This window comes from Sander lucioperca, chromosome 13 (genome assembly GCF_008315115.2).
Source record: "Sander lucioperca isolate FBNREF2018 chromosome 13, SLUC_FBN_1.2, whole genome shotgun sequence".
Lineage (NCBI taxonomy): Eukaryota > Metazoa > Chordata > Actinopteri > Perciformes > Percidae > Sander > Sander lucioperca.
In genome coordinates this window covers 12,772,469-12,797,446 of record NC_050185.1, presented here as the reverse complement: position 1 = coordinate 12,797,446, position 24,978 = coordinate 12,772,469, and the positions used below count along the sequence as shown (strand labels likewise).

Genomic DNA, 24,978 nt, shown 5'->3' with positions numbered 1-24,978 from the left:
CAGTTGGCTGAATTGCGACATTAAAAACAAAGGCCCAGTGCTCTCATGCTGTATTTTTTTTATAATTAAAGTGCAGGCTGAAGCCAGTTTCCATTATAGCCTCTTTTTTCCTCTCAAAATCATTCCACTGTAGCTTGTTCCTGCCACACTGCTGTCATGTTGGATGTAGAAGCCCCAAGACCCTGTAATCACCTACATCAGTCAGAAGTAAAATATAAACATGAGAGTCCTGGCTCTGTCCAAAGGGGCTGTGAGCCAGGGAAAACCACTGACTTCCCTTACTTACAGTTTTTTGACCATTCAGTTTTTAATTAAAGCAAATTAAAGTCCAAATAGTATTGAAGCTGTATATTTCAGCATGTATTTAAAAATTCGACAACAGTGTTCAATTCCCCAATTTGCACTAAAATGGACATTTAACTTGTCTGCAACACTTCCAATATAATCAGGAGTAATCAGCCTTTTCAACAACAACAAAGTTAAAATGTTCAATGTCTATACCCAGCAGTCTTTTCTTGGTCATTTAAAGGCACATGTTTTTTGTCAGACGTGGAAATTTCCAATGTGACTTTTATTCTTCTTTTACCAAATCGGCACACTGTTCCGCTATGTCACAACATTACACAGTTATAACACATTACAGTCAGAATTATTTGGCATGTTGGATATGTCTTTAAAAGAAAGTTAGCATGTAAAACATAGCACTGTACAGTCGCTCAACTGAATTTTCAAGATACAATCTAAAAACGGTCTAATTTCAGAAATATTCACATATCTTCTTAAAGACTTTTGATTTATGGATGAATAAGCTTTTTTTTCTTTAAAACTCCTTAAATCATCAAAAGAATCAATCAATATTTAATGCAAATGTTTACTTTACATAGTTTACAAATATAAACAAACCTACTGAGAGTGAAAATACATGTAAACTCACATTCAGTCATTAAGGCCAAAGCGCACTGGATGCAATTATTGACACTGGATGCTGTTCATTTGATGCTTTATGAATAAGCAGCATCACAGACACTGCACTGTGACGGGTTATGTTTATTTAGCATGTTTATCTATCAATGCGTCTGGTTCATGTGGTTACCAGCTGGTTGTCCAGCCAGACTTATGTTATTTTTTTGTACTTGCTAAGCTTGCAGTCACACTTCAGTGCTTTGTTAACTGGCCTTTTCCTCATCAACTTCTTGGCTTTCTGTAGCCAAACTCTCAAAAAAAACAGCATGATGTCATTTTGCCCCGAGGTGAGTAACAGCCACTGCAGGTCTACTAACCTTACAGTCCTACTTTTACTTCTAAAAATCCAAACCCAAGTTTGAAGTAGTCATGGACCTGCATTTGCAAAAGCATGGCTTATAGGCTTCCAGTGCGTGTTCTGCCTTTATGTCTGTTCTTTAAAAGTCTTTATGTCAATTAATCATTGTGTAAACAAGTCCAGTAGTGGGGGCAAAAGGTGGTGGCATCATACTGCCTCCTCAAGTGATATTCAAACACCCAAAAATTATTTTTTTGATATGTCTTTGGACATTTTCCATTTTATATATAACATTTTTTCAATATAACAACAATGATTTGATGGTAGTTTGTTATTAGAGACAACATAAGACAATATAAGACATTTTCCTTGCAGAACTCAGACAGGTTGTTTCTTGCAAAGTCATCCTCAAATTAGACAAGTTTATCCCTCTACATAAACTTCACTATACTTCTCTTTACCTACCCCCCTGCAGCTGTGTAATTTCACAAGAAAATGAGCCATAAGAGAAAAAAATCATTAACATCAGCAAAAGCTATTTCAGGCAGAGAGAATGGCTCAATGTGCTGCTCAATGATCGGCGCAGCCAGCAGGCTTTACAACATCCTGTGTCCATCCCTTTCTCCGCATCTCACTCTCACAACATATACAGCAAATGATGGGCATGGAGGACTAAAAACACACCTCCTGAGGATAAGAAAAAAGTGAGAGGGTATGACAGCAGTAAATTGGTTATTTCCTCCCGTGAGCCTTACTCCAGACTTTCTCTGCATGCTGAGCAATTTGAATTGTGCTGTAATTGCTCATGTTGCTTTTCTCATTCCTACAATAGAATTTGATCTCATTACTTTTGCCTATGGTTGAATTCTCAGTCACTCACCCTGGTAGGAATAATACCAAGTGGGGTGTTAACAAAAGAAGCAGAGCAGAGTGACTGTTGCACTCTGATTTTTGGCGCACAATTAAGAAGAAGGCAAAGGATCTCTCATTCATAATGTATGTGACAACACATTTGGTTTATCTTATCACTTTTTTAAACAATTGTTAAAAGTTTTTCCTTCTTCAATGGTACAAAGCAGTTTAAGTGTGGGGCAGTTTATTATTAGCTTGTTGTAAAGTGGATTATCTTACTCAACCATATGAAGCAGGGAGAGGAAAAGCCAAAGGGGCCAACAGAGAAACGGATGTGACATGAGTCATGAAATAGAAATCAAAAGCCGTGCTCCAGCCTGGTTGCAGTGGAGTAGACTGGTTATGGTGTGTATAGTGGATGTGGCCTTGGGCGATGTGCTTCTTGTTAAAAGAGGGGATGTACTTTGAGTTTGAAGCACGCTCAAGATAGAGTATTTGCCCAGACAGCATTTTCTAAATTCACCCATGCACTCATATAGCTGCTCACGTTGTTCCCTACATTTCATAGGAGAGGACTAGAGCAAAGACGTGGCAGATACTGCGGGACTACTGATATCTTTTAACTCTTGAGGAGACAGTCATTAAAGTCTTAAGTTTTAAAAATGAAAAAAAAGAAGGAAATTGGGCATTTCATTCATGGAAATGTCCTTTGTGGCTCATTCTGAGTGCTGTGATAGATTTGAAAGTGGTAGCGAGTGTAAAATATGAGCGAAGAATGAGATGGAGGCTTCAGTATCTCCAACACTCCCAGTCCAGGATGAGCGTAGGCAGCAGCAGTAATGTTAACACGGGTACTGCTCGGCTAGCTGCTCCGCGTTTACTTCCTCGAGCCCCCGATTCAGTGTTAGAGTCCTTCTCAGAATATGGTGGGATGATGTTGAATTCCTCGCTTTCTTCCTCCGCCTGCTCCTCTTCCTCACTGTCCTCCATCTGTAAAAGCAGGGGAAAGAGTGATTCCTCCAATTAACACAAGTGGTGGAGCATGGAGGGAAGAGAAAGGTCCACATCAATGCAGAATTTAAAACTGCAAAGGAAAATATCCTAAAGCTGCAGCCAAAACAACCAGAAAGATATTATGTTAGGAGTTTGAACAATACTGTGGTTCAACTGACAAAAGAAAGCTATATGTTACAGTTTTACATTTTCACACTGTGTCAGAAAAGGGCTGATTCAACTCTTCAGGAACTTCTCTGTGTCGGCGAATTGAAATATATGTTCATAAGAGATCACTGGGCTGTCTAAATCACAGACTTATTCTAAAGATATAAGACACCCATAAGACACCGAAAGTTAATCTGTGTTGTATTTTATTCACATGTTTGCATCATTTAAAAGTGAATTGATAGACCCAAATAGACAAACAAACAGGCCTCCTGGTGTGTGAAAGTAAGAGATGGTAATATCAATGCTAGTGCAGCAAGATGATACTTACTTACATTTATTATATAGGCTACTATCTTACAGTAAGCCTGATTTGGAGGCATCAATAAAAATCCTCATGGGTAAGAAAACAATAACCATATATTGGCAGAAATCCCAGATCTAGATCAACACTTTAATCTATTTGATGATAAATTGGCTAATCTGTCCACCAAAATAAGTGTCTGAGGTTTTCTGCTGACAGAACATAGTATGAAGACATTTCCAGTGTGCATCAAACAGGAGTAGCCCATTGCCATCTGATAGTCCAAATATACAAATTGTGGTTTGAAAAATGCAAAAATTTTTCAAATGTAAAAATCATGAACATGAGAAACAATCTAAACACTTGTAGCAAGCTAACCTCCCTCTAAAACATGACATTATACCCAAAATATGACATTGTGCCCATAGTATGCCAAAATAACCTCTAGTTAATGAGATTTAAATCACATTTAAGGACCCCTTCAATATAAATTGCTTTCAATTTTTGTATTACAATTATATTGTTTAAGTTACCCTCAAATTATTTAATGTGTGAGTCTGCCGTCCAGAAAAAGACTTCCACCAACTCAACTTGGAAAAAGACAACACATGTTCATCATCATCATCATCATCATCAACTCATAAAAACTCATAAAACAACAAGGTCAACCCCAGACACTTGTTCACACAGCCAGTAGCGGTCAGCCAGCACTAAACATGCTAGCAGGTTAGCTTGCTTATGGCGTTTTTCCACTACATGGTACCTGCTCGACTCAGCTCGACTCTACTCGCCTTTTTTGGTTTTCCATTATGAAAAATCATCAGCCAAGCTGAGTTGAGCAGGTACCATGTAGTGGAAAAACGCCATTAGAGGTACATGTAGGCTAAACCCATCATTAACTCCCCTGTAAATCTTGTTTTTCAGCTTGCTACAGTGATGTAGAAGTGTACTCAGGGTGTGTCAGTACACTGTGACATTACTGTTGGGTGTGGTAACAGGTACAACAAAGCGCACTTGTGATCACACATAACCACAACTATCAGTGATGCTGGATGTGGTCAGAGGTGCAACACAATTTAAACTGTAAATCTAGAGAGGACAGTGACACATTGGTTTCTACTAAGTCCGACAATAAGTTACTCTTCAAGTTTAAAATTCAGCTGTTTTGTCTAAACTGACTTAAAATAGCAAATTTCTATGTCAACATTAAATATACTATTTTACAAAACTTAAATTTATATAGTGTTTCCTTCTTTCCCTGGTGTCTCACTGTTGAAGGGTTTAACAGTCCACATATTCTTCCCACTAACTGCTTCTAGACAGCCCTCAATACAGCGAAGCATCCACTTGAACACAGACAGAGAGGATCCTGTGAGGGTGTACAAGCTGAAAACAGACAGACCTTCATTCTGATTTTTGTTTGAGCCGGAGTTTTATTTTTCAAATTTTATTCAATTGGCACTGCCATCACAACTAGAGGAGACCACTTGTTGTTCCTGTTACTGCTTTAGCATAGCAATCCATTTTTCAGAATCTATTTTAAAATGTTGAAGTGTTCATTGGAAATTGAGTTTGAGGTTTTTCTCAAATCAAATGTTAAGCTTATTAAGGTCATAGGAAACTGTTTTATTACAGGAGACATTCACTTTGTTGCTGGCATTAGAATGCATCATCACAACTTCAGTGCTACATCTAAATTAGGAAACCCAAATGCATCATCTTTACATGAACTGTATATCTGGATGTGTAATATGCAGCCCACCAGTGTCAGTGCTTTAAGGGATTGTGGGACATGATAGGAGGAATAAGGAAGATTAAAATTGTGAGAAAATGGGGAATATGGAGCAGATGAGTGTGCATACATGAATATTAACAGTAAGGGTTGAGTCTAATACTGCAAAGACCTACGGCTAATCCTCAGCCACAGTGAGAGGTAGAGGTAAAGGAGGGAGCTGCTGGGCCCAACTGCTGGTGATACTTTGGTGTTACCACCTGATATATAGTTGACTATTTTAATTCAGCTTGTAGCAAGTGTTGAACACTAGCATATGGTAAGACAGTGAAAAAGTATAGAGTGCTTACACTGTTGAATTCAGGGAGAGTGTTAACACTGACGTGGACCCTCTCCTGGAAGACGTGTGGGGAGGGCTGAGAAGCTGGCACGGGAGTGTTTTCCACAGGAGGAGGTGCGGAGATTCCCATGGAGCTGATGGCATTGCCTGAAACACAATCAGCAGGGGCCTTCTTCATTAGCTTCACATCTTTATTCATCCTTGTAGCATCACCAAAATATTATCAGTGACTTTTAAAAGCATAGTTAAAGCCACCAACCCTGTAAATACTGTGCACGATCGGGCAAAATACATTTGAATTTGTTGGTTAAACCACATTATAGTGGCATAGCTCTTGGGATGGCATTATTGGTAGGTCGGTCGGTCGGTCCACCACTTTGGTCTGGGCTTATTTATGTCCACAACTATTGGATGGATTTGGTGGATACATCCATGTCAACCACAGGATGAATTGTAATAACTTTGGTGATCTTCTGACCTTTCATTTATGTTAGCATTGTCATTATGAGCCATGGATGCATTGAGGACAACTGATACCGAGTTCAAAGAGGGCACCCGATTCATTTCTATGAAAGTTGCTCATTGGGTGGATACACCAAGAAAAGCCTCCATGGGTTTCTGAGGCCTATAGAGCATGCACACTATAGCCCTTCTCCAGCCGGACCGGGCTGAGAGCATGTTAGTGCATCTGAGACCTCTGAATTCCTATTGGCTCCCCACACACATAATGTAATCATCACTCTTCTAGACTTTCCAAATGTTACTGGTCCGAATGGATCAAATTCTGATAATAAAATGAGTAATTTAGGTGGGTTTGTGATGATAAAAAAAAAATCATTCACCACATTACAACCACTTTTTTGCAGATGGTTGTGTATGGGAAATTTCAATTAAAACAACCTGACTGTCCTCTGACCCTTAGTCTTTTAGTGTTACACAGTGCATATCAATTGGTGTTACTGTGAGCACATTTCACATTAAAAGAGTTACTTTTAATTCAAAATATCCTCCTCAAGAAGCACGGTTTAAGTATAACGTGCTTCTAGAGGAGGGTATTTTGAATCTCTTTCCAGGCCTGCTGGTTTGGCAACAATTCAACAAGAAGCCACTTTATGTTTATCACATTTGGAGAAAGGATTCATTGACTCCACATAACTTGGAAATGGCATTCACATTTGGCAGCCAACCAGACACAAGGGAGAATCTCTCACCATTTACTAATTTATAAGAAAACATTACGGTTCAGTGGTTCAGCCTTTCAATCATCAATTACGAATCACCTCATCTGAATTCTGCATTAATGCACATTATAAAATGCTTTAGTATGAGCAGCATCTCAAGATCAATTTAGTTTATACTGAGATTTGACAGCTAAAAGGTAACGTTTCCTCTGTCATTATCTTGACACAGAAATAACTGACAGTTATTGTATATGAGTTAAGTTTGGAAACATTTGTCACTCAAATAACACATGGTCACATGCAGCTTCTATCCTGGAAGCTGCACATATTTCATGCAGGAAACTCCGGGAGCTTTAACTCATTAATTATTATCACTTAAGTCTTTGTGACTCACCGTGGACATATATAGTATATTGCACTGCATGCCGTAACCTAATGACATTTTACTCACGCAGACATATATTGTTGTTGAACAAGTGCAGGATGCGCTGACAGCCCTGCCATTCGTTCCCACTGCCATCACATGCGCACCACTGGGACACTTCTGTGCTGCTGTTGCTCACATAGTTTGGAGTCATGATGGTGCCTTGGTATAGAAAGAGGACATACAGTTATAGAGGTCTACAGATATATATATAATATTACAGGTGCAACTTTAAAAACTTTTTACAAAATATTTTCCTGAGGCAAAAGGATTTCATTTCCAGCACACACCTCCATGGAAGGTAAGATGCAGTTTAACAACAATATTGGTGCCCTGGGGACCCAGTGTCACCAATTTTCCAGCTCTAGGTATTGATAATTGCAGGTACACAAAATTACTTTTTGAAAAATACAGTTTGGGAAACAGAAGGAAATAATATTACCTGGATTATTTTTGTAGAGCTGCTAGAAATGCAATTTTTAAATCAAGTTTTTGAAAGGGATGCAGCAGCTTTTTGCAGTTTACCATTTATGAACCTCTGTAGAGTTATTTAGTGCAAAAAATAAAAATGATATGCAACACAACTCCAAATGTGATGGCAATTTTTGTTTAAATAAACACTTTTAGGCAACACTTCTGTAGCTTTTTTGCGATCTTCTGCAGATGGACTCACAGCAACACACGTACATCAAGCATGGTCGAATGATTGAGGATAGCTGTGAGAGTCTGTTATTTAGCTAACTTTAGGGTCAAGCATTATCATATCAGAGTCACAGACACGTGATATGAAGTCTGATTAGTACAGAGAACGGAGATGCTTTTAACGTTACACATTCGGCATCATACGTGAGTCACTCTGAGTCCAGGGGTTACATGAATAATAAGAAATGGTCAATACATCAATTTGTCTATTACAGTCAAATATCACTGTTAGAGACCTAGTGATTTTTTCCAATAACAAGTTCTTTGAGCAGCTCTCTGTCTTATTTTCACATAATTCCCTCTTTTTCTTTCAGCCTCATCTAGCTATCTATCTATTTCTTTTCCTCCTTCTCACCTATAAGTCCAGCGTAGGCCTTCAGGCACATGGCTCTGCTGTCTCGCATACAGCCAGAGGCAGACAGAGGGGAGGGCTGGCAGTTGTGTTGGAAATCAGCGAACCGAGATCTGAAAAGCGCGCACACACATGCACACACACACACACACACACAAAGAGAAACAGTTTTTATCCGTCAGCACAGAGAAACAGAGTGTGCATTTTAAAGTAATCTGAAAATTTCATTTTGGGATTCAGGATCGATTGCATTGTACACCTATAGTCACACATTGTTTGCAACCATTGGTATTCAGGGTGAGGATAATGTGCTGACAGTGACAGCTAATCTCAGAGGTTTACAAGCTATAGATTTTACAACTAGATGATGTTCAGTATTAAACATGCACACAGTCTAACACATTTTGTCATTTGTAGCAGATCTATAATACTGTATACCTTGAGCTAAAACTGAAGATGCTGTATGAATGTGATGAGTGTTCCTCTGCTTTTTCCATGCTTTCCGCAAGAAACACGTCAGCTGCAGTTAATGCTCCTCTCTCTTCTTGTTATAAATCTGTCACTAATACTACAGAGGGGGATTTTACATGACCTTCTCAGTATTTCTTTCTCTTATCATTAATAACCTCTGTAACATTTACACAGACTAGACTGGTATTAATGAAAGAAAATCCCATAAAGTAATGACTAAAATTAGCCTCACTAAAGAAGTTATTATTATACTGATGGGCAGGGGTGTAGACAAGGCAACTAAAAGCAAACTGCCCCCCAATCTCTATTTTATGTCTGAAAACCAAATCTTTATTTAGATCTTTTGGGCCCCAATAAATGTCACCTGCTTATTTTCCACTCCCACTAGTGAGGAAAGGATAAATAAATTCAAAATAAAAATGTATTGTGTGTGTGAGTCTGAGATTCTTGAGCTGAGAACCAAGTAAATGCCAGAATTGATGTAAGTCATAGACTAATACATGACTCCTCCACTGAGTCTGTTATTTTGAGGACATCTTGGATTGTATCATCATCAGAAGGCCATCCCAATGCCATCCCCCTTGTTAGCAAAATTACCAAAATGCATGCCTCTTGTTACTAGGGCCCATCCCCTAGTAGCAAAGAGAGTGTAGGGGCAGAGGGGTTGTTTAGACGTCTGACTGGCTCATTGGTCCTTTATCTGACTGAGGTCTGTGCAAGTTAGAATCTATGGCCCTGAACATGGCTCTGAAATATTAGTAGCCTAAAAAAAAAAAAAAAAATCTGTCCGTGGTGCTGAAGTAGCAGACAGAGTTGTAATTGCAACTTTTTTTCTCACGTCCTTCTGTCAGTTTCACCTTGGATCTATAATATTCTCTAAACTATATAGCTAGGAGGGTAAATGCAGAACCAAAAAAGTCGTTCATGGAGAGCTAATTTATATATATATATATATATATATATATATATAATCCCGTGTTTGACCCCGTTTCGCCTTCAGAACTGCCTTAATTCTTCGTGGCATTGATTCAACAAGGTGCTGGAAGCATTCTTTAGAAATGTTGGCCCATATTGATAAGATAGCATCTTGCAGAGATTTGTGGGATGCACATCCAGGGCACGAAGCTCCTGTTCCACCACAACCAAAGATGTTCTATTGGGTTGAGATCTGGTGACTGTGGGGACCATTTTAGTAAAGTGAACTCATTGTCATGTTCAAGAAACCAATTTGAAATGATTCGAGCTTTGTGACATGGTGCATTATCCTGCTGGAAGTAGCCAGAGGATGGGTACATGTTGGTCATAAAAGGATGGACATGGTCAGAACAATGCTCAGGTAGGCTGTGGCATTTAAATGATGCCCAATTGCTACTAAGGGGCCTAAAGTGTGCCAAGAAAACATCTCCTACAACATTACACCACCACCACCAGCCTGCCCAGTGGTAACAAGGCATGACGGATCCATGTTCTCATTCTGTTTACGCCAAATACTGACTCTACCATCTGAATGTCTTAACAGAAATCGAGACTCATCAGACCAGGCAACATTTTTACAGTCTTCAACTGTCCAATTTTGGTGAGCTCGTGCAAATTGTAGCCTCATTTTCCTATTTTTAGTGGAGATGAGTGGTACCCGGTTGGGTCTTCTGCTGGTGTAGCCCATCCACCTCAAGGTTGTTCGTGTTGTGGCTTCACAAACGCTTTGCTGCATTCCTCGGTTGTAACGAGTGGTTATTTGAGTCAAAGTTGATCTTCTATCAGCTGGAATCAGTCGGCCCATTCTCCAGTGACTTCTAGCATCAACAAGGCATTTTCACCCAGAGGACTGCCGCATACTGGATGTTTTTCCTTTTTCAGACCATTCTTTGTAAACCCTAGAAATGGTTGTGCGTGAAAATCCCAGTAACTGAGCAGATTGTGAAATACTCAAACCAGCCCATCTGGCACCAGCAACCATGCCGTGCTCAAAGTTGTTTAGATCACCTTTTGTTCCCATTCTGACATTAAGTTTGGAGTTCAGGAGATTGTCTAGACCTGGACAACACCCCTAAACGCATTGAAGCAGCTGCCATGTGATTGGTTGATTAGATAATTGCATTAACGAGAAATCTTACAGGTGTTCCTAATAATCCTTTAGGTGAGTGTATATATATAAAATTTTGGTGGTACCAGTTTCTTATATGTGGGAATGTGCTTGTCTTATTTTACAGTAACTGAATATCTTTGGAGTTAGGACAGGAGTTGACAGATAAAAACTATTTTCAAACGTCACATTTGGCCGTTTGGTGATGGGCAAATTTCACTATTTTATGATCTTGTATAGAACAATTAATTAAGAAAAAAATTGGATGGTTAATCAAGAATGTAAATAGTTGCATCCCTACATGGGATACAAATAAAACGGGGGCCCACTCATCAAAACACTGCCTAATAGTGCAGCTATGCCATTTTTGCAGACAGTGTACTAGAGTCATTCTTTGTGGTACCTTTTCTGCTCCTTTATACTTTGGTGCATTGTGAAATCTGCATTTCTTCTCTTCTGTGTGGTTCCATGCTGAAACCCTTATTAAGGGCACATAATGTACTGCATTATTACACCAAAACAACCATCTTACCTACATAGCTCATCTTTGGAGCAGTAGTTCTGAAGGCTGAGGCAGTTGGGCTTGCCCACTCTTTCCTCCCCTTTCCCATTCTCCTCATAGGAACATGACGGGACGATGGTTTTCCTCCGGCGCTCCCCACACAGAGTGTCAGAGCAGGGACAGAAGAGCAGAGCGAAGCTGTACTCCTCTGGCACGCGCTCCAGGAAACGCCGCAGGGCTTTGTGGCATTTCTGGCGGTTACAGCTGTTGTCAGAGACTGCTGCACGCTTGGTGCAGGCTACAACATATTCTGACCGCAGGGAGCCACATTTCTCATACAGGCCACAGTCCTGCGCTGCCTTGAGACATTGGTTTTGTCCGTCCACAGAAAGAGAGGAAGCTGGAGGTCATCAGGAAGAAAACAGTAAAGTATATCAGGTATTAAAAATCATTACAAACAGCGATTTGGGTGCCAAACCTTTAATTATTTATGAAAAGAGCAGTACCTGCCATGATGGAGGCCATACGTGACATCTCAATGTTTCTCACCAGATTTAACTCCAGTTCTTTATATGGAGACACTTCATACTCATCATATGCTGAAACAACAGTGAAGAGTATTATCACATGGATTATGGAGCTGAGAATTTAAACACACAGATGCCAATGCTTAAACCCACCTGCAAATCTCACAGTCCAATAGACCCTGAGGCAGTGTTCCTCTCTGCGAGAGCCACGCTGACACTTGCAAACTTGAAGGGGGCGGTAATGCTGCAAGGCGTTTTGGGCCTCCAGGCACTCCAAGCGGGCATCTGGGCCGAGGGGCGACACAGCCTCCTCAGCCGCACAGTACTCCAGCAGTCTATAGAGCACCATGCAGGACTGCTCCTGGATGCAACCTTGCTCTGCCACCAGACAGTCTAAGGATGCAGATACTGGCACAGTACCTGGAGGAGAGGTTGATATTGTCAGTGGTCACCAACATTACCACCAATATGTGCATTGTTGTATTGTGCAAAGCAGATCAGTTTATGGTCCCATCAGCCAGTTGTCCTTAAGCTAAACAGGCTGTTATTAAGACAACAGAGCGAGGTGAGTGCACTCCATAGACCCTCCACTGCACTATAGGTTACTATTACTTATATTACTTTGAATTGAAAGCACACAAGTGTAATAGAGTAGCAACATGGGCGAAACCTAAGTGTTCCACAAAGAAACACAGGAGTCTCTTGGATAATTGAATTTAACACTATTAAGTTATGCTATGGTTATAATTATTTCATAATTGTTTCTTCATCTTCACGATTTCAAACCTGCCCACCTTATCCTGCTCCCTGAACTGCAATGTCCTAATACTAGGGCTGGGTATCGTTTAAAGAATTAGGATACCAGTACCAATACCAGTACCCTGAAGGTGATACTGATACCAACAGTATCAGTATGTCATTTGATACCTTTTTTTCTACTTCATTTGACACCCATCATGGAAATGGAAGCATTCAGTTGCATAAAATGCCACCACCACTCCTCCACTAGTTGCTGTGGTAGTGGGCTAATCACAGTTGCATTAAATCGAAAAACACTTGCAGTGATTGCCTTGATAAAGGCTGCATAATGTTCACCTTCCTCAAGCAAGTGTAGAGTTAATTCTTACTAATCCTGAAACTGGTATAAATTGGAAATGGAAATGGAATGGAAAGTAGTAAACATGCATTCATCAATCTAAAAACCTGTGATATGCTGTTGAAAATCAGTGTCAGAGCAGGTCCACATGGATGTATTGTACAAAAGCAATGCTGTTATTATTGTAAAAGGACACATGAACAGCTGGGGGCCAAACCTTTTGCAACAGGGTGCTGCTTCACTTGAAACAAGCTTTTCACCGATGTCAGAAACTGTCTACACATGTAATGCTAAAGACAAAACCAATTCATTCAGCACAGTTCTCCCAATTTTGCTTTCAGACAGAGACTACATCTGGATATAACATTTAGTCAGGGACTCAACTCAAATGTCCACTATGAGGATGTTTCCCTCCTGAAGTTCCCTCAGACAAATATATATTAGTGCTGTCAAATGATTAAAATATTTAATCGCAATTAATCGCATTAATGTCATAGTTAACTCGCAATTAATCGCAATTAATCGGACATTTTTATCTATTCTAAATGTCCCTAGATTTCTTTTTGTCCAATTATTTTTCTCATTTTAATGCTCTTATCAACATGGAAAAGTGGATCGGCTTGCTTTGTGCTTTTGCCGGCTGGCTTTGACAAGGGGCGGAGAATTCGCATCAGCTGTGTGCTTGGCCATCAAGTGGTATTTCAGACTAGATGTGCTGCGATGATAGCTCAGTTCACAACGACAAAACACACAGATCACTTTGGTCTTGTCAATGGAACCATTTGGCAACTTTTTAAAAGTAAACTTTCCATTCAGAATCTTATTGGCATCCATTTCGGCGTCTCACGCTCGCCATCCACTCAAAACGTAACGGTAGCCTACTACTCATTGGCCGGCTCGCAAGCCCAAATAAGTGTGTGCGGCGTGCCTGTTGTTTTGTTTCTGGTCTAACTAGATCCGGTGTAGTGGTGTAGGTTTTCTAACGTTACTAGTTGCTGCAACAGCATGTGAAAAAAACGACAAAGTTTGCTTGGCCAAAAAGAACGTTAATCTTGCGATAAAAGAATTTACGCCATTAATAACGCATTTAACTGACAGCAGTAATATATATATATATATATATATATATATATAAGAATTCATCCCATTGAATTATACAAGTGTTGTTGAGTAGAAATGTGTTTCATATCACAAAACACATTTACTCTAATACGAATACATTATTCAGTAGAATAACAGCCATGTTGGCCCACAGTGATTAAGCATTAAGAGTGTGTTGATTGGCAGTGTTCTGTACAGAATGACTGAAAGTGAAAAACTACAAATCATTTCATAATACTGATTGTTGCACCATGAGAAACACAATGCAGAAAGGCTAGAGGCAGCCTGAGAGAGACAAGAGAAAATAAAGAAAGCCCTCTTCATAAAAATGCATTCTGATGAAGCATTTCAGGAAATTAATTTTCTCAAATGTGACACGTAATTGTCCCAGCAAATTACACTTTATACACAGCGATTCTAGAAAAGGAAAAATAGCTTGGGTAGGCAATATGCATAAATAGCTTTATCTTGCTAATTTGCTATATCCTGTCACTTTTTAACTGCACAAAAGGAATTGACTAGAAGACATTTAAGAATATGTTGTGCAACTAGAAATGAATGGAGGAATGTTTGAACATTCCTGTTAACAAATATCTGTACCTATTTTAACCTCACATGGACTTATGCTTTGGTACATTAACATATACATCACACACACACACACATACACACACACAGCATTGTGTTAGATCGGTCACACACTTCAATTAAGCGCCTGCTGACTGGCAGCGGTTGCAATCCAATTCTACTGCTGCATGTTTCGTAATCTCAGGCTCCACATGAGGTCCATGTCTCACTTTGGCATGAGACATATCATAAACAGAGGCTCCGCTTCATTGCCACTGCAGGAAACCTGCCAAGGCTACTGCAGTGACTCCACGGGAAGAGGTGGGGAAGAAAACCCTACACACAGGGCAATGAGTCATACTCACAGTCACAGATCCCCAAAGTATGTAAAGGTGACGATTACCTGCCTATCTATGTTCAATGATACCTTGATAAATATACTAAAGTTTTAAATTCTGCTATGTTTAGCTGCAATTTAAACAGGCTTCATGTAATCTCCTTTGGGCAGTGCATAGCTTATTCATTATTCCTTCTCAGTGTTTGCTCCCTCTAGCTTACCATTGATAAAGAGAGACTATCAGCAATTTTAGTTTCTAAGAGCACACACACACACACACACACACACACACACACACATACACATACACACACACAGATAACAAAAACCTTTATGAAGTACAGAAAAGCTCTGTTAATTTTTCAGGTTATAATTATTTTAATAATAACGTTATTTAATGTCATGATTATTTAATGTCATGATGACAAAGAAGCAGTGTGCTCACATTATGCCGTTGGAGAAGGAAATGACTAAAGGAAAAGTCTGGGTTAAGGGAATTGTTGGTCCGAGCATGGATGTGTTTTAAAGAAAAAAGAAAAGGAGAGAAAATCTAGATGAATTACTGTGATATGTGAGCCATACTACACCCTATTAATTTCTCACTGGGGTGATTAATAGAATTTGTGAGGCAAAGCTGATGAAGGTTAATGCCATAAATGACAAAACCACAGACCACACACACCGACATTCACGAGGAGTGAACTGGTTTGGCAAAATTTATCTTCTGTCCTTTCAAACGAGTGGGATGGGTAGCAGAGCATCCAGATTGTTTAGCAGTAATTTGACTTGAGATGAGACCGTGGTAGGAGAGTGTGACTCTGATGTGAAATGTGTTCACAGGGATTGTGACAGAAGGGACATCTTGGCAGGAAGTCGTAGGCTCGAGGAGGAAATGGCAGCAAGGCGACAAGATAGACCGAGACTGGAGAAACACTTGTTACTACTTGCACTCATTCATCTGACCTGCAGTCAAACCAGTAGGATTCCTAAAGTAGACTGCATATAAATTAGTATCTTTCCAAGCACAATAATGTTACACAGAAAGGTGGTCTAAAGTGGAATGTTATAGCTTCAGTTTTACTTGTTCCAGCCTGTCTTTTCAATTCAGGTAAATACTTTAGTCAAACAAAACAAGCAGTTTCAAGATGATAACTTGGTATTTGGAAATTGTGATGGCCATTTTACAATATAGTATTTTCTAGTATTATATAGAATGAAAAAAATCCTTAGTTGCAGCCCTAAATTCAACTGTATTTTTATAGCTGGAATGACAATCGTTGAACTTAATTGAACCCTATTGGGTTCATTAGTAGCAGTTTATTTTAAGGATGTGACTCCATGAACATGAGATACAGCGTTTGCATACCAGCATATTTGAGCTTTAATAGATATAATTATATCCTGGTTGGTGTACAGTAAATGCATGTAAATATTTGAATATCCCCAAAATACTGTGCAGTTAACAGAGTCGTAATAAAGCATTGTGAAAAGCTTTTTGACCTTGCGAGACCACACTGGAAAGCATTGGACCATATAAATGGGAGCGAGTAAGATGCAGGACAATAGAGCACATGTTTGTGAGTCAAAACAATGGTTTTCCTATTTTAATTTGGATTTAAGCTACTACATTCAAAATACATATATTTATTATAAATTGGACAGAGCACATGGCAAATGAAAGGGGGGTCTTTGTAAACATTTGCAATAGCAAGTAGTAGCTAAATTAGTTCCAAGTCTAAACATATTACATAAATAAATAATAAAGACAAAAAAGTGACTGACCCCATCTCTTTCCAAAAATTAAAAAGCCTTCATTTTACACAGTAAGGTTTGATTAAAAACTCTGCACCATCTTGTCCCATTAGTGTTTATCAAGGATCTCTGCACTGAGTCAATACGGTGACATTCGTGCACAGAAGCAAGAGTGATGCATTTTACGTCACCGCTGAGAAAGGACAACAGCAGTGTTCAGCTTTGGAGACAAAGAGGACATAAAACTTACAAGATAATTACCTCTTCTGAAGAGTCCATCATGTTTTTTTAATCCTCCGTGTTAGCAGCTGCGTGATGAATGGGTGGGGGTGTGATAACCGAAGGCTGGTATTATGCGGATGCTCCGACAGTGTTGTTGTCATTACTTAGAATTCCTCATGGCGACAGAAACTACGCAGTATAGCTTTAAACTTTAAATTAACATCAAAAATATGCTTAACAGTTTGCACACATTCTCATTGAGGAAAAGTACAGGCACTGCCCTGGGCAACCTCAGTCGTGCAGTACTTTGAATAAAAACAGGATAAGTTCTGTTTCATTTATAAAAACAAACTTATTCCTCTTATTTATGTGCTGTTTCAGGGTAGATGACATTTTCTTCAGAAGTGTACAGCATTGTAGTAAATTTTCACGTGAACAAAAAAACCTACACAGCAGTGATTTATTGTAATTAAAAAACTTCCAAATAACTCATCTGTCAAACAATATGCCATAATAGAGACCCAATGAGTAGGAATTTCCTAAAAAAAACTAATTTATGTATAGAAAAAAAATGTATAATTATATATATATTATAAAAATGTTATAATGTTGTGTTTACAAACCTCAACGGACCAATCCTACTCACTTTGCCTTTACTCATTGTAATTGACCAAATTAACGCGCTCTCCCTTGTCATAAAAACTTATATTTCACTTAAATGTTTCCTATTTTTCTGGGTGTAATGACCCCTGAGCCCATATTTTTCTCGTAGATATTTTTACTGAACTTCTTCCTTTGTTAATCTCAATTTTTGCAACTTTCCTTCCTCCTCAATCCCTACATGATGCTGCACCTAGTGTCTCCCCCGTCTTTCTTCACAGGACTTCACCCTTGGCAGGAATACCATGTCACGCCTAAGTGAAGAGCATACATACTGTACAGTCGCACTCAAACCAGCACAGTAGAAATGCATCTTCTGTACAAAGTCCACTTCAAAGAACAACTTGATCTCAAAACCATGTCTTCACAAAAAGCTGCAATTTCATTTCATCACACAACACCAGCTGTTTCCAAAAAGTTGTAGATGTAACAAAATAACAAACCCTGATCCCAAAATTGCCCAAAACTGCTTTGCATTCACAGGCAAATTACACCTTTGTTTGCTCCTCAATTTGTGTAAGCTAACAAGACGTAATCTTTGTGTGACTGGAGTGTTGGAAACTGCAGCACAGTTTCACTTGCTTTAATCGTTTTTTATGCACACACCCCGCAGAGACAACTCCAGCGCTGAAGTTACTTGCAGTTCTATGCAGCCTTCAACAAGATGCACACTTGCAGTGAGAAATAAGCTACTCAAGGTATGACCATTCTCATTATTATTGAACACAGTAGAGATAGAGACAATTTTACCATCATCATTCTGATCAAATAACACGCAGGTTGTAAGCAGAGCAGGTTGTGATGAATGAGAGCCGCAAAAAAAAGATGATAAAAGGGCTTGATTATGCCTGTCAGGCATCAGTGTAGGTGTTTCCAACATGTAGAATGTGGTCCAAGCATCCAAAAGTGACAACTCATATAGTGTATACAAGAATAATCTTTTCATGTTCTGGAGCAACTGTTGCCCAGTGTATCCAGGGCACGGATGAGGCCTCGCTTAATGAGCTGCGCTGCTGGATTGTGCAGCCACATCACGCAGGCAACAGCTCTCCTCTGTACTCCAGTTAAAATACATACTTGCATCAGGTGCTGCATCAGCCAGTCAGTGTGTGTAGCTGTATGAATATTTCAGGCTTCTGCCTCCTGCTACATGGTGTTGCTCACATTATGATGTGCCAAATATTTCTTGGCAAGCAACGCACATATTGATTTCATCGGGTTGTAGGTTTTTGCAGGTGCCATCATGCATGTGCATAAGTGATAATCAAATTGCAGAACACACACCAACAAATTAAGTATTACAGGTAATCCAACACATCCTCATACCTAAACGATATTATAAGTCGAAAGACTCCCAAAACGACACATACGGCTGTTCTATTTACTGCCGCACAGTGGCGCTTTAATCATGTGACCATAAGCATGTGACTGTTCTATTTAAGGTTGCAATTTTAAACATGTTGAAAACATTGTGAAATGGAGCTAGTTAAGTTTAAGCAACACAAATACTTTGGATTAGTAAAATATCAGGGATTGGCTTAAAATGAGTCGTGTAAAACTACTAAAAGAAGTATGTAACATGACATCATGGACGTCACAGCATCACGGACTAAGATTCGCAAAACTTTGGTTCATTTCAAAATGACAGTTGACTTTTGGTTGGTTGGAGATGAACTCCGGTCTCCTGAGTGAAAGTCCTGTGTTTTTTTGACACATCCACAACCCCAACCTGCCTCCTTTGGCATTATTATACTGTACTTTGTAATTAGTACAGCTGCGAGAGGTCACAGCCTAACAAGAAACATAATTATGGATCATTATGAGCTGCTTGCATTATTGACCCATACGGTCGTTTTCTGGGTGAGGTAAATTGTAAATTGTACAAATTAACATTCATGAGTTTTTTGATATTAATAAACGTCCGTTACATTCAAGCCATTGCCAAATAAGTTGCTACACAGCTAATTAAGACTATCAGCTCCACAAAACTCTCTCTGTATTTTTGAGTATGGCTATGTTCAGAAACTGGTGTCTTCCTGTGACTTTGCCGTGCAGAAACTCGAGTGAAGATAATTACCTCTTCTGAAGAGTCCATCATGTGCGCGATCATGTAAGGCTTGTATCGTGTGGACGCACCGACAGTGTTGTTGTCATTACTTAGAATTCCTCATGGGGGCAACAGAAACTACGCACTATGACTTTAGAGTAAAACATCAAATATGTGAAAAAAAATGCGTATTCAGAAAGTGTATTTTATGTTTGTATTTAAGTAATGTCCAATGGGCATGTTGCCAATTTAATCTTTGTGTGCAGTCATCCTAAACAAAACTGAATTACAGGCACAGAGTGCATAAAGACAATGCCTCAGCAGAAAGAGAGAAAAAAAGACTATGGCACAGTAAGAAAGATTAAGAAGCCAAGGACTGGATAAACCTGTGTGTATGAGGGCACTCAACCCCCAACACAGTGTGTACATCAAATAGTCAAACCCTGAACAGAAACAGCTCGAGCATGTGGATATTAGTCTACCTCAGACCTGTGTAATTTAACACAGCCGGAAAATGAGCTCAAATAAATGTATGACAACTGTGTTACGGCTCAATCACGTCCACTAAATGAAGAACCGAAATAGCAGCACTCAATCACCAGTTGCAGTCTGTACTGGGATTTACAATAATCCATAGAGGCCTTGCAGCGAAGGGTCAATGTCGGGTTTAATGTCATTCAACAATAGCCGGCTTTCCATTGATTTATCTGATGAAGGTAGGCTACCGCATGGCCACATTCAAAGTGATCTCATGCATTATTTGTGAGATGTCTAGCCATTCCACTGTTATTCATTTGGGAAAAGACACGGATGAATGCAACAATGCATGCAAACAATAAACATAACTGGTAGAGAACAAGTGATATGTCATTTGAGTATTAGGTCAAATCAGTGACACATAACAGGGGATATAACAGTTTATAAATTATAAAATGTGTTTTTAACACACACGATTTAGTTGCAAAGTATGGTGTCATGAAGAAGATGTGGGGCTCTGTTTTTGTTCATAGGGGAGTGAACAAAACAGGTTTGCACCTGTTCTCTTCTTTCATTTTGGATGTTTCAATCTTGTGAAGACACATTTATGATAGCATTGGTTAGCCCTGAGCTCTGTGGGGCATCAGTGGTGACAGACAATTTGGGGAGGCTGTTTTCTACCTCTAAAGTTCCCACTGCCATTGTTTAGGTCACAGAGTTGCACAAGGCCAGATACAGTATATTACAAGGCAAAAATAACATTGTATGAAATGTAATACAGTTCAGAGGCACTATTTATACAATACCTATAGACCTAGACAGGGGAAGACCATAAGACTGACCAAAACTGCCAGCTCTTCATCAAGTTTGTCCAAAATGTCAAGAGGGTTCTGCACTGATTTCACCTTTCTTTAATGATGTCAATTAACAAAATTTAAATCCAATAATTTATGTTGCAATCAGGTATAATGGTAGAATTCCACATCATGACAGTGTGTCTAATTTGCATCTGTAATGACTCATCTCGATTAAGTAGCGCTTGAAAATAACTGCTTCTCTTGGTGTGATACCAACTAAGTGCCTGGCAGGTGGGTTTGACACACTGGATGATAAACTGGGTGCCTTTGAGGTGTGGCATTCACAAGAAAGCGTTCATCATTTTATGATACTAATCTCTAATGGCGAGCCTCACCTGACATTATTTGAATTTTCCTGGATGCAGTGAAGCCTGCGCCAATAATCCTAACAATTACTGTATTTGCATTGTATTTCTGCAGTGAAGAGCACAGGGAGGAGCTATGTTTCATATTTCATACAGTCTTTGTTAACAATTAACAGGCTCAGGATGCCCTGCAGACAACCACATTCAATTAAAGAAAATTAATTTCTGATCCTGCTTGAGCACTGAAGAACACTTATGATCAAAAATGGCATAAATCAATATCAATAACCACAAATCAACAAGCTTTGTGTTCATGGGAGATTTCTTCTCCAGCCACAGTCAAATCATTGACTTAAATGATTATAACTCATTTTGTAGAAGCCTGTGTGTGTGTGTGTGTGTGTGTGTGTGTGTGTGTGTGTGTGTGTGTGTGTGTGTGTGTGTGTGTGTGTGTGTGTGAGTGTGTGTGTGTGTGTGTGTGTGTGTGTGTGTGTGTGTGTGTGTCTGATCACAACAGATTTAATCACCAGCAAAGACAAAGACTTGTAAGTCAATGGCACTACTGGTCCATTATGTTGCTGCCATGAAGTTATGATTTTTTTCTTTCACATGTAACCCTTCATCCTATTAATGTCTATTGCACAAAGTATGTAAAATGTTAAAGATTTACAGATGTGGTAGCCCAAATGCTTTCAGAACATAATTTAGTTTAACAATTCATGTGTGATACTTCCATGATCTGAGACAGTATAATCAATATTTGAGAAGATGAACAGCTTTTTTTTTTGGAACGAGTCCAAGGCAGAAATAACAGACCTGATAGCCTACCATGATGTCATCCAGATGAAAACATCTAAGGCTGCTGCTGAATGGGACACTGATTTTTATGGACCTCTTTTGAGGGTCATCTCGAAAGTTTCACTCAAACATGGAATAATAAATCTGTCTTGTGCTTAAACACGCAGTCTTTCTATAGCCTACTCTATCTCTTTTTTTCTTTTTAAATAATCAGCCAGTTGTCCTCTATCAGATCGCATAGCCTACATGAGCTAAACTATGTGCACATATTTACAAAAATTGTAACAAATTTACAAAAAGTTATCGCTTTATCATTAAGTTATTATCAGAGTTTAGGGAGTCAAAATAACACCGGAACATCATCATCGGCAATATAAACTAAAATACAGTTTCTTCGTGTGGATTCTGGGATGGAGGCTTCGTTGCAATCTGTAATTGTTGCTATATTCATCAGAAATTTGCATTGGGAAAAAACTGGAATACATGCGTGCATTATTGTTCAAGTTCTGGGTACTGGAAGACAAGACATCCTGTAAAAAGGAATACACACTCTGCCCTATTCTATCAGATTAAACAGATTACAGTAAATTAATGATACAATCTCAAAGGTGGCTGATATCTTCTACATCTAAAACAGAGAAAACAGCTGTTAGAAATTAGAAATACTGCTTACCATGAGAGAAGACATTGAGCAGAAGTCCAATGAGCATCATCCTGTCCGGGGACATTGGAGAGGTAGGGACAGGGGAAACTCGCACCCGGCTCGCTGCAGCTCAGTTATCAGTCTCCTGCCACATCTAGCCTACTCCTCTGTTGCTGCTGCGCCCGCACAAACTGAGGCAGATCAGATGGGCACCTGCACAAAGTTGGCTAAACTGAACCGTGCACGCAACTGGAGCGATTCAAGTTCTCGCGATTTGTCTTGTCCCATTAATTTTTTCCCGATCCCAGTTATTTTACTCTCTAGTGGAAGCACATTTCAAAAAAACATGTATCCAAAGTTTCTCTGCAGCTGATCAGCAGATAGTTCCAGTCAGACAGTCTCCAAGCGCGAGTTGTGTCGCATTCGGACTTGCGTCGCAGCTCCACAGTTGTCCAGCCAGAGTTGAGACCAGTGCGCTTAGACTGCATGGCGCATTTCTGTTAAAGGCGCAATGTGATTGGCTCCTGGAAATACTGAATATGCTCATGGGATGTTAAAATGTTTCCTGTGGGAGAACTGTTTCAGCTATTAGTCCATGCATCAATATGATGGACAACACAAGGCGTAGACTGTAGACTGCATTAAAAAGTCAGTACTTTTAGGATGGCTATTACCTATTTAAGCAACATCATTACCATTCACTAATCCACTTAATTAACCAAACTGTTTTGTTTTATTGTGTTTTAATGGTTTTCAAGGCTGATCAAATCTCTTTGGATGGACAGTAATGTCTTTGACCTTCACACTGAACTTATAATAATGGGTTTTGTAACCATACCAAGCAGCATTTTGAGCTGAAGAAGCAGAGCAAGTCCTTTGTTTCCATTTGGACCTTTTGGACCATGTTTCTGGTTATAAATATTGCTTTGTCTTTTTCCCTCACATTTTCCCTTTATTTGTCTGCTGAGGTGAGCTTAAATGTTAAATTAAATATGTCCCCTCCTCTGCATTGAGACCATTCTGCAGCCTCACAGCCTTTTCCATTCATATTAGTTTACAGCAGGCTGGGACTGTGAAATCTTTACTTGTCCCAATGCAGCAGCTGACCTGTGGGGAAAGGGTTGGTTCAGAGGGGATGACATGCAGTGAGGAATACTAAAAGCTGTGATACTCACCTGTAACACTGAGGTATCCTTTCTTTTCTTTTTTTTAATTCTTTATCCAAACAAACAGTTTCATTGTGCAGTTTGTGTCCGTATATGTAGCCTACAGATCCTATAGGGTAAAGGCTTCCATTCTCTATATTGCTCCCTCCTTTAGGATGTAAACACAAAACTAAATTTGGGAGTTTGATCACACAGCAGCTGCCATATTTGCTTTTGTCTTCTGAAGGTTTTGGTTAAGAAACTTATCTGATTTCAGATCGGATCTACTTTTTATAAAAGTCACTCAACACTGAATTTTCACTTCAAGGTCATTTATAGATGTTTTGTTTGAAACATTTCTATAAAATTACCCAATTTACAAAAAAAAAATACTACACTCAAATTATGATTACATAAAACCTACCTCTGCCTCTCACTAAAAGAAAACAAGCAATTTTGTGCAAAAAGAGCATGCATGACCTGTTGTCCTCACTGTAATTAAAAGGTAGCAGAGGGATTAGCGGATTAATTTACACCTCCTGTTTAACTGGATGCTCAATTGGCAGTAAGAAATACAAGTGGATAGTGACTGCCATCAAAATGCACATCTAATTAAATGAGAACAACAAAGCAAGGAGCGTAATAAAGCATAATCAACCTTGTCAAAATGTATCAACTGTAACCATGGCACCACAAGAAGACCTTTCACTGCACTCAGACTAAACAAACTGCTTTAACTAAAACAAAATATGGCAGAATGAGTGAGTGAATTATATTTTACAACTTGCTTCCCAGTGTGTTTTCAGCTAAGTCAGGTTTCATTCACTGTTATCTTGGCCTTCTCTCACTTTAGCTTCATGGTCTGTGGCAGGCATCACAGCAGCTCCTCCATGTGGTCAACCAATACATAACCAATACAATATACAGACTCTAATGATGTGAGCATTGGCTTATTACTGTGAGATATAAAGGTGTTTACTGTACAGTCAGTCAGTGTTTTAATCAGAACAGTCTTATCTGAGTTTTGTGTGGTCATACTAAACATGGTTTGGTTTACAGTTTTTCTCAGTCGCTTTGGT

The 24,978-nt window shown here is 39.2% G+C and overlaps 1 protein-coding gene across 2 annotated transcripts; it reads right to left on the bottom strand.

The window, feature by feature from the left end:
• Positions 1–541: 541 nt before the first annotated feature.
• Positions 542–23,255, bottom strand: LOC116064989 (GDNF family receptor alpha-4-like). Of its 2 annotated transcripts, XM_031320421.2 has the most exons (9): positions 22,785–23,255; positions 12,046–12,312; positions 11,872–11,964; positions 11,396–11,765; positions 8,313–8,422; positions 7,283–7,417; positions 5,661–5,797; positions 4,112–4,168; positions 542–3,103 (listed from the first exon to the last, which is right to left on the bottom strand). In XM_031320421.2, the coding sequence occupies exons 1-9, from the start codon at positions 22,837–22,839 to the stop codon at positions 2,903–2,905; spliced, it is 1,425 nt and encodes a 474-aa protein (XP_031176281.1). In that variant the 5' UTR covers positions 22,840–23,255; the 3' UTR covers positions 542–2,902. The 2 variants fall into 2 exon arrangements, with proteins under 2 accessions (XP_031176281.1, XP_031176282.1); XM_031320422.2 differs by lacking the exon at positions 4,112–4,168 and having other exon boundaries at positions 22,785–23,252.
• Between the last annotated feature and the right edge of the window lie 1,723 nt (positions 23,256–24,978).

What these genes read in the sequence shown, in the direction of transcription:
- LOC116064989 (XM_031320421.2), bottom strand. Translation starts at nt 22,839, where the DNA reads ATGTCCCCGGACAGGATGATGCTCATTGGACTTCTGCTCAATGTCTTC. An exon ending in GCTCAATGTCTTCTCTCATG is followed by an intron (nt 12,313 to 22,784) that starts GTAAGCAGTATT and finishes CCTCTCCTCCAG; the next exon opens with GTACTGTGCCAGTATCTGCA. An exon ending in ACACATTAAATAATTTGAGG is followed by an intron (nt 3,104 to 4,111) that starts GTAACTTAAACA and finishes CTGCTTTTACAG; the next exon opens with ATGGAGGACAGTGAGGAAGA.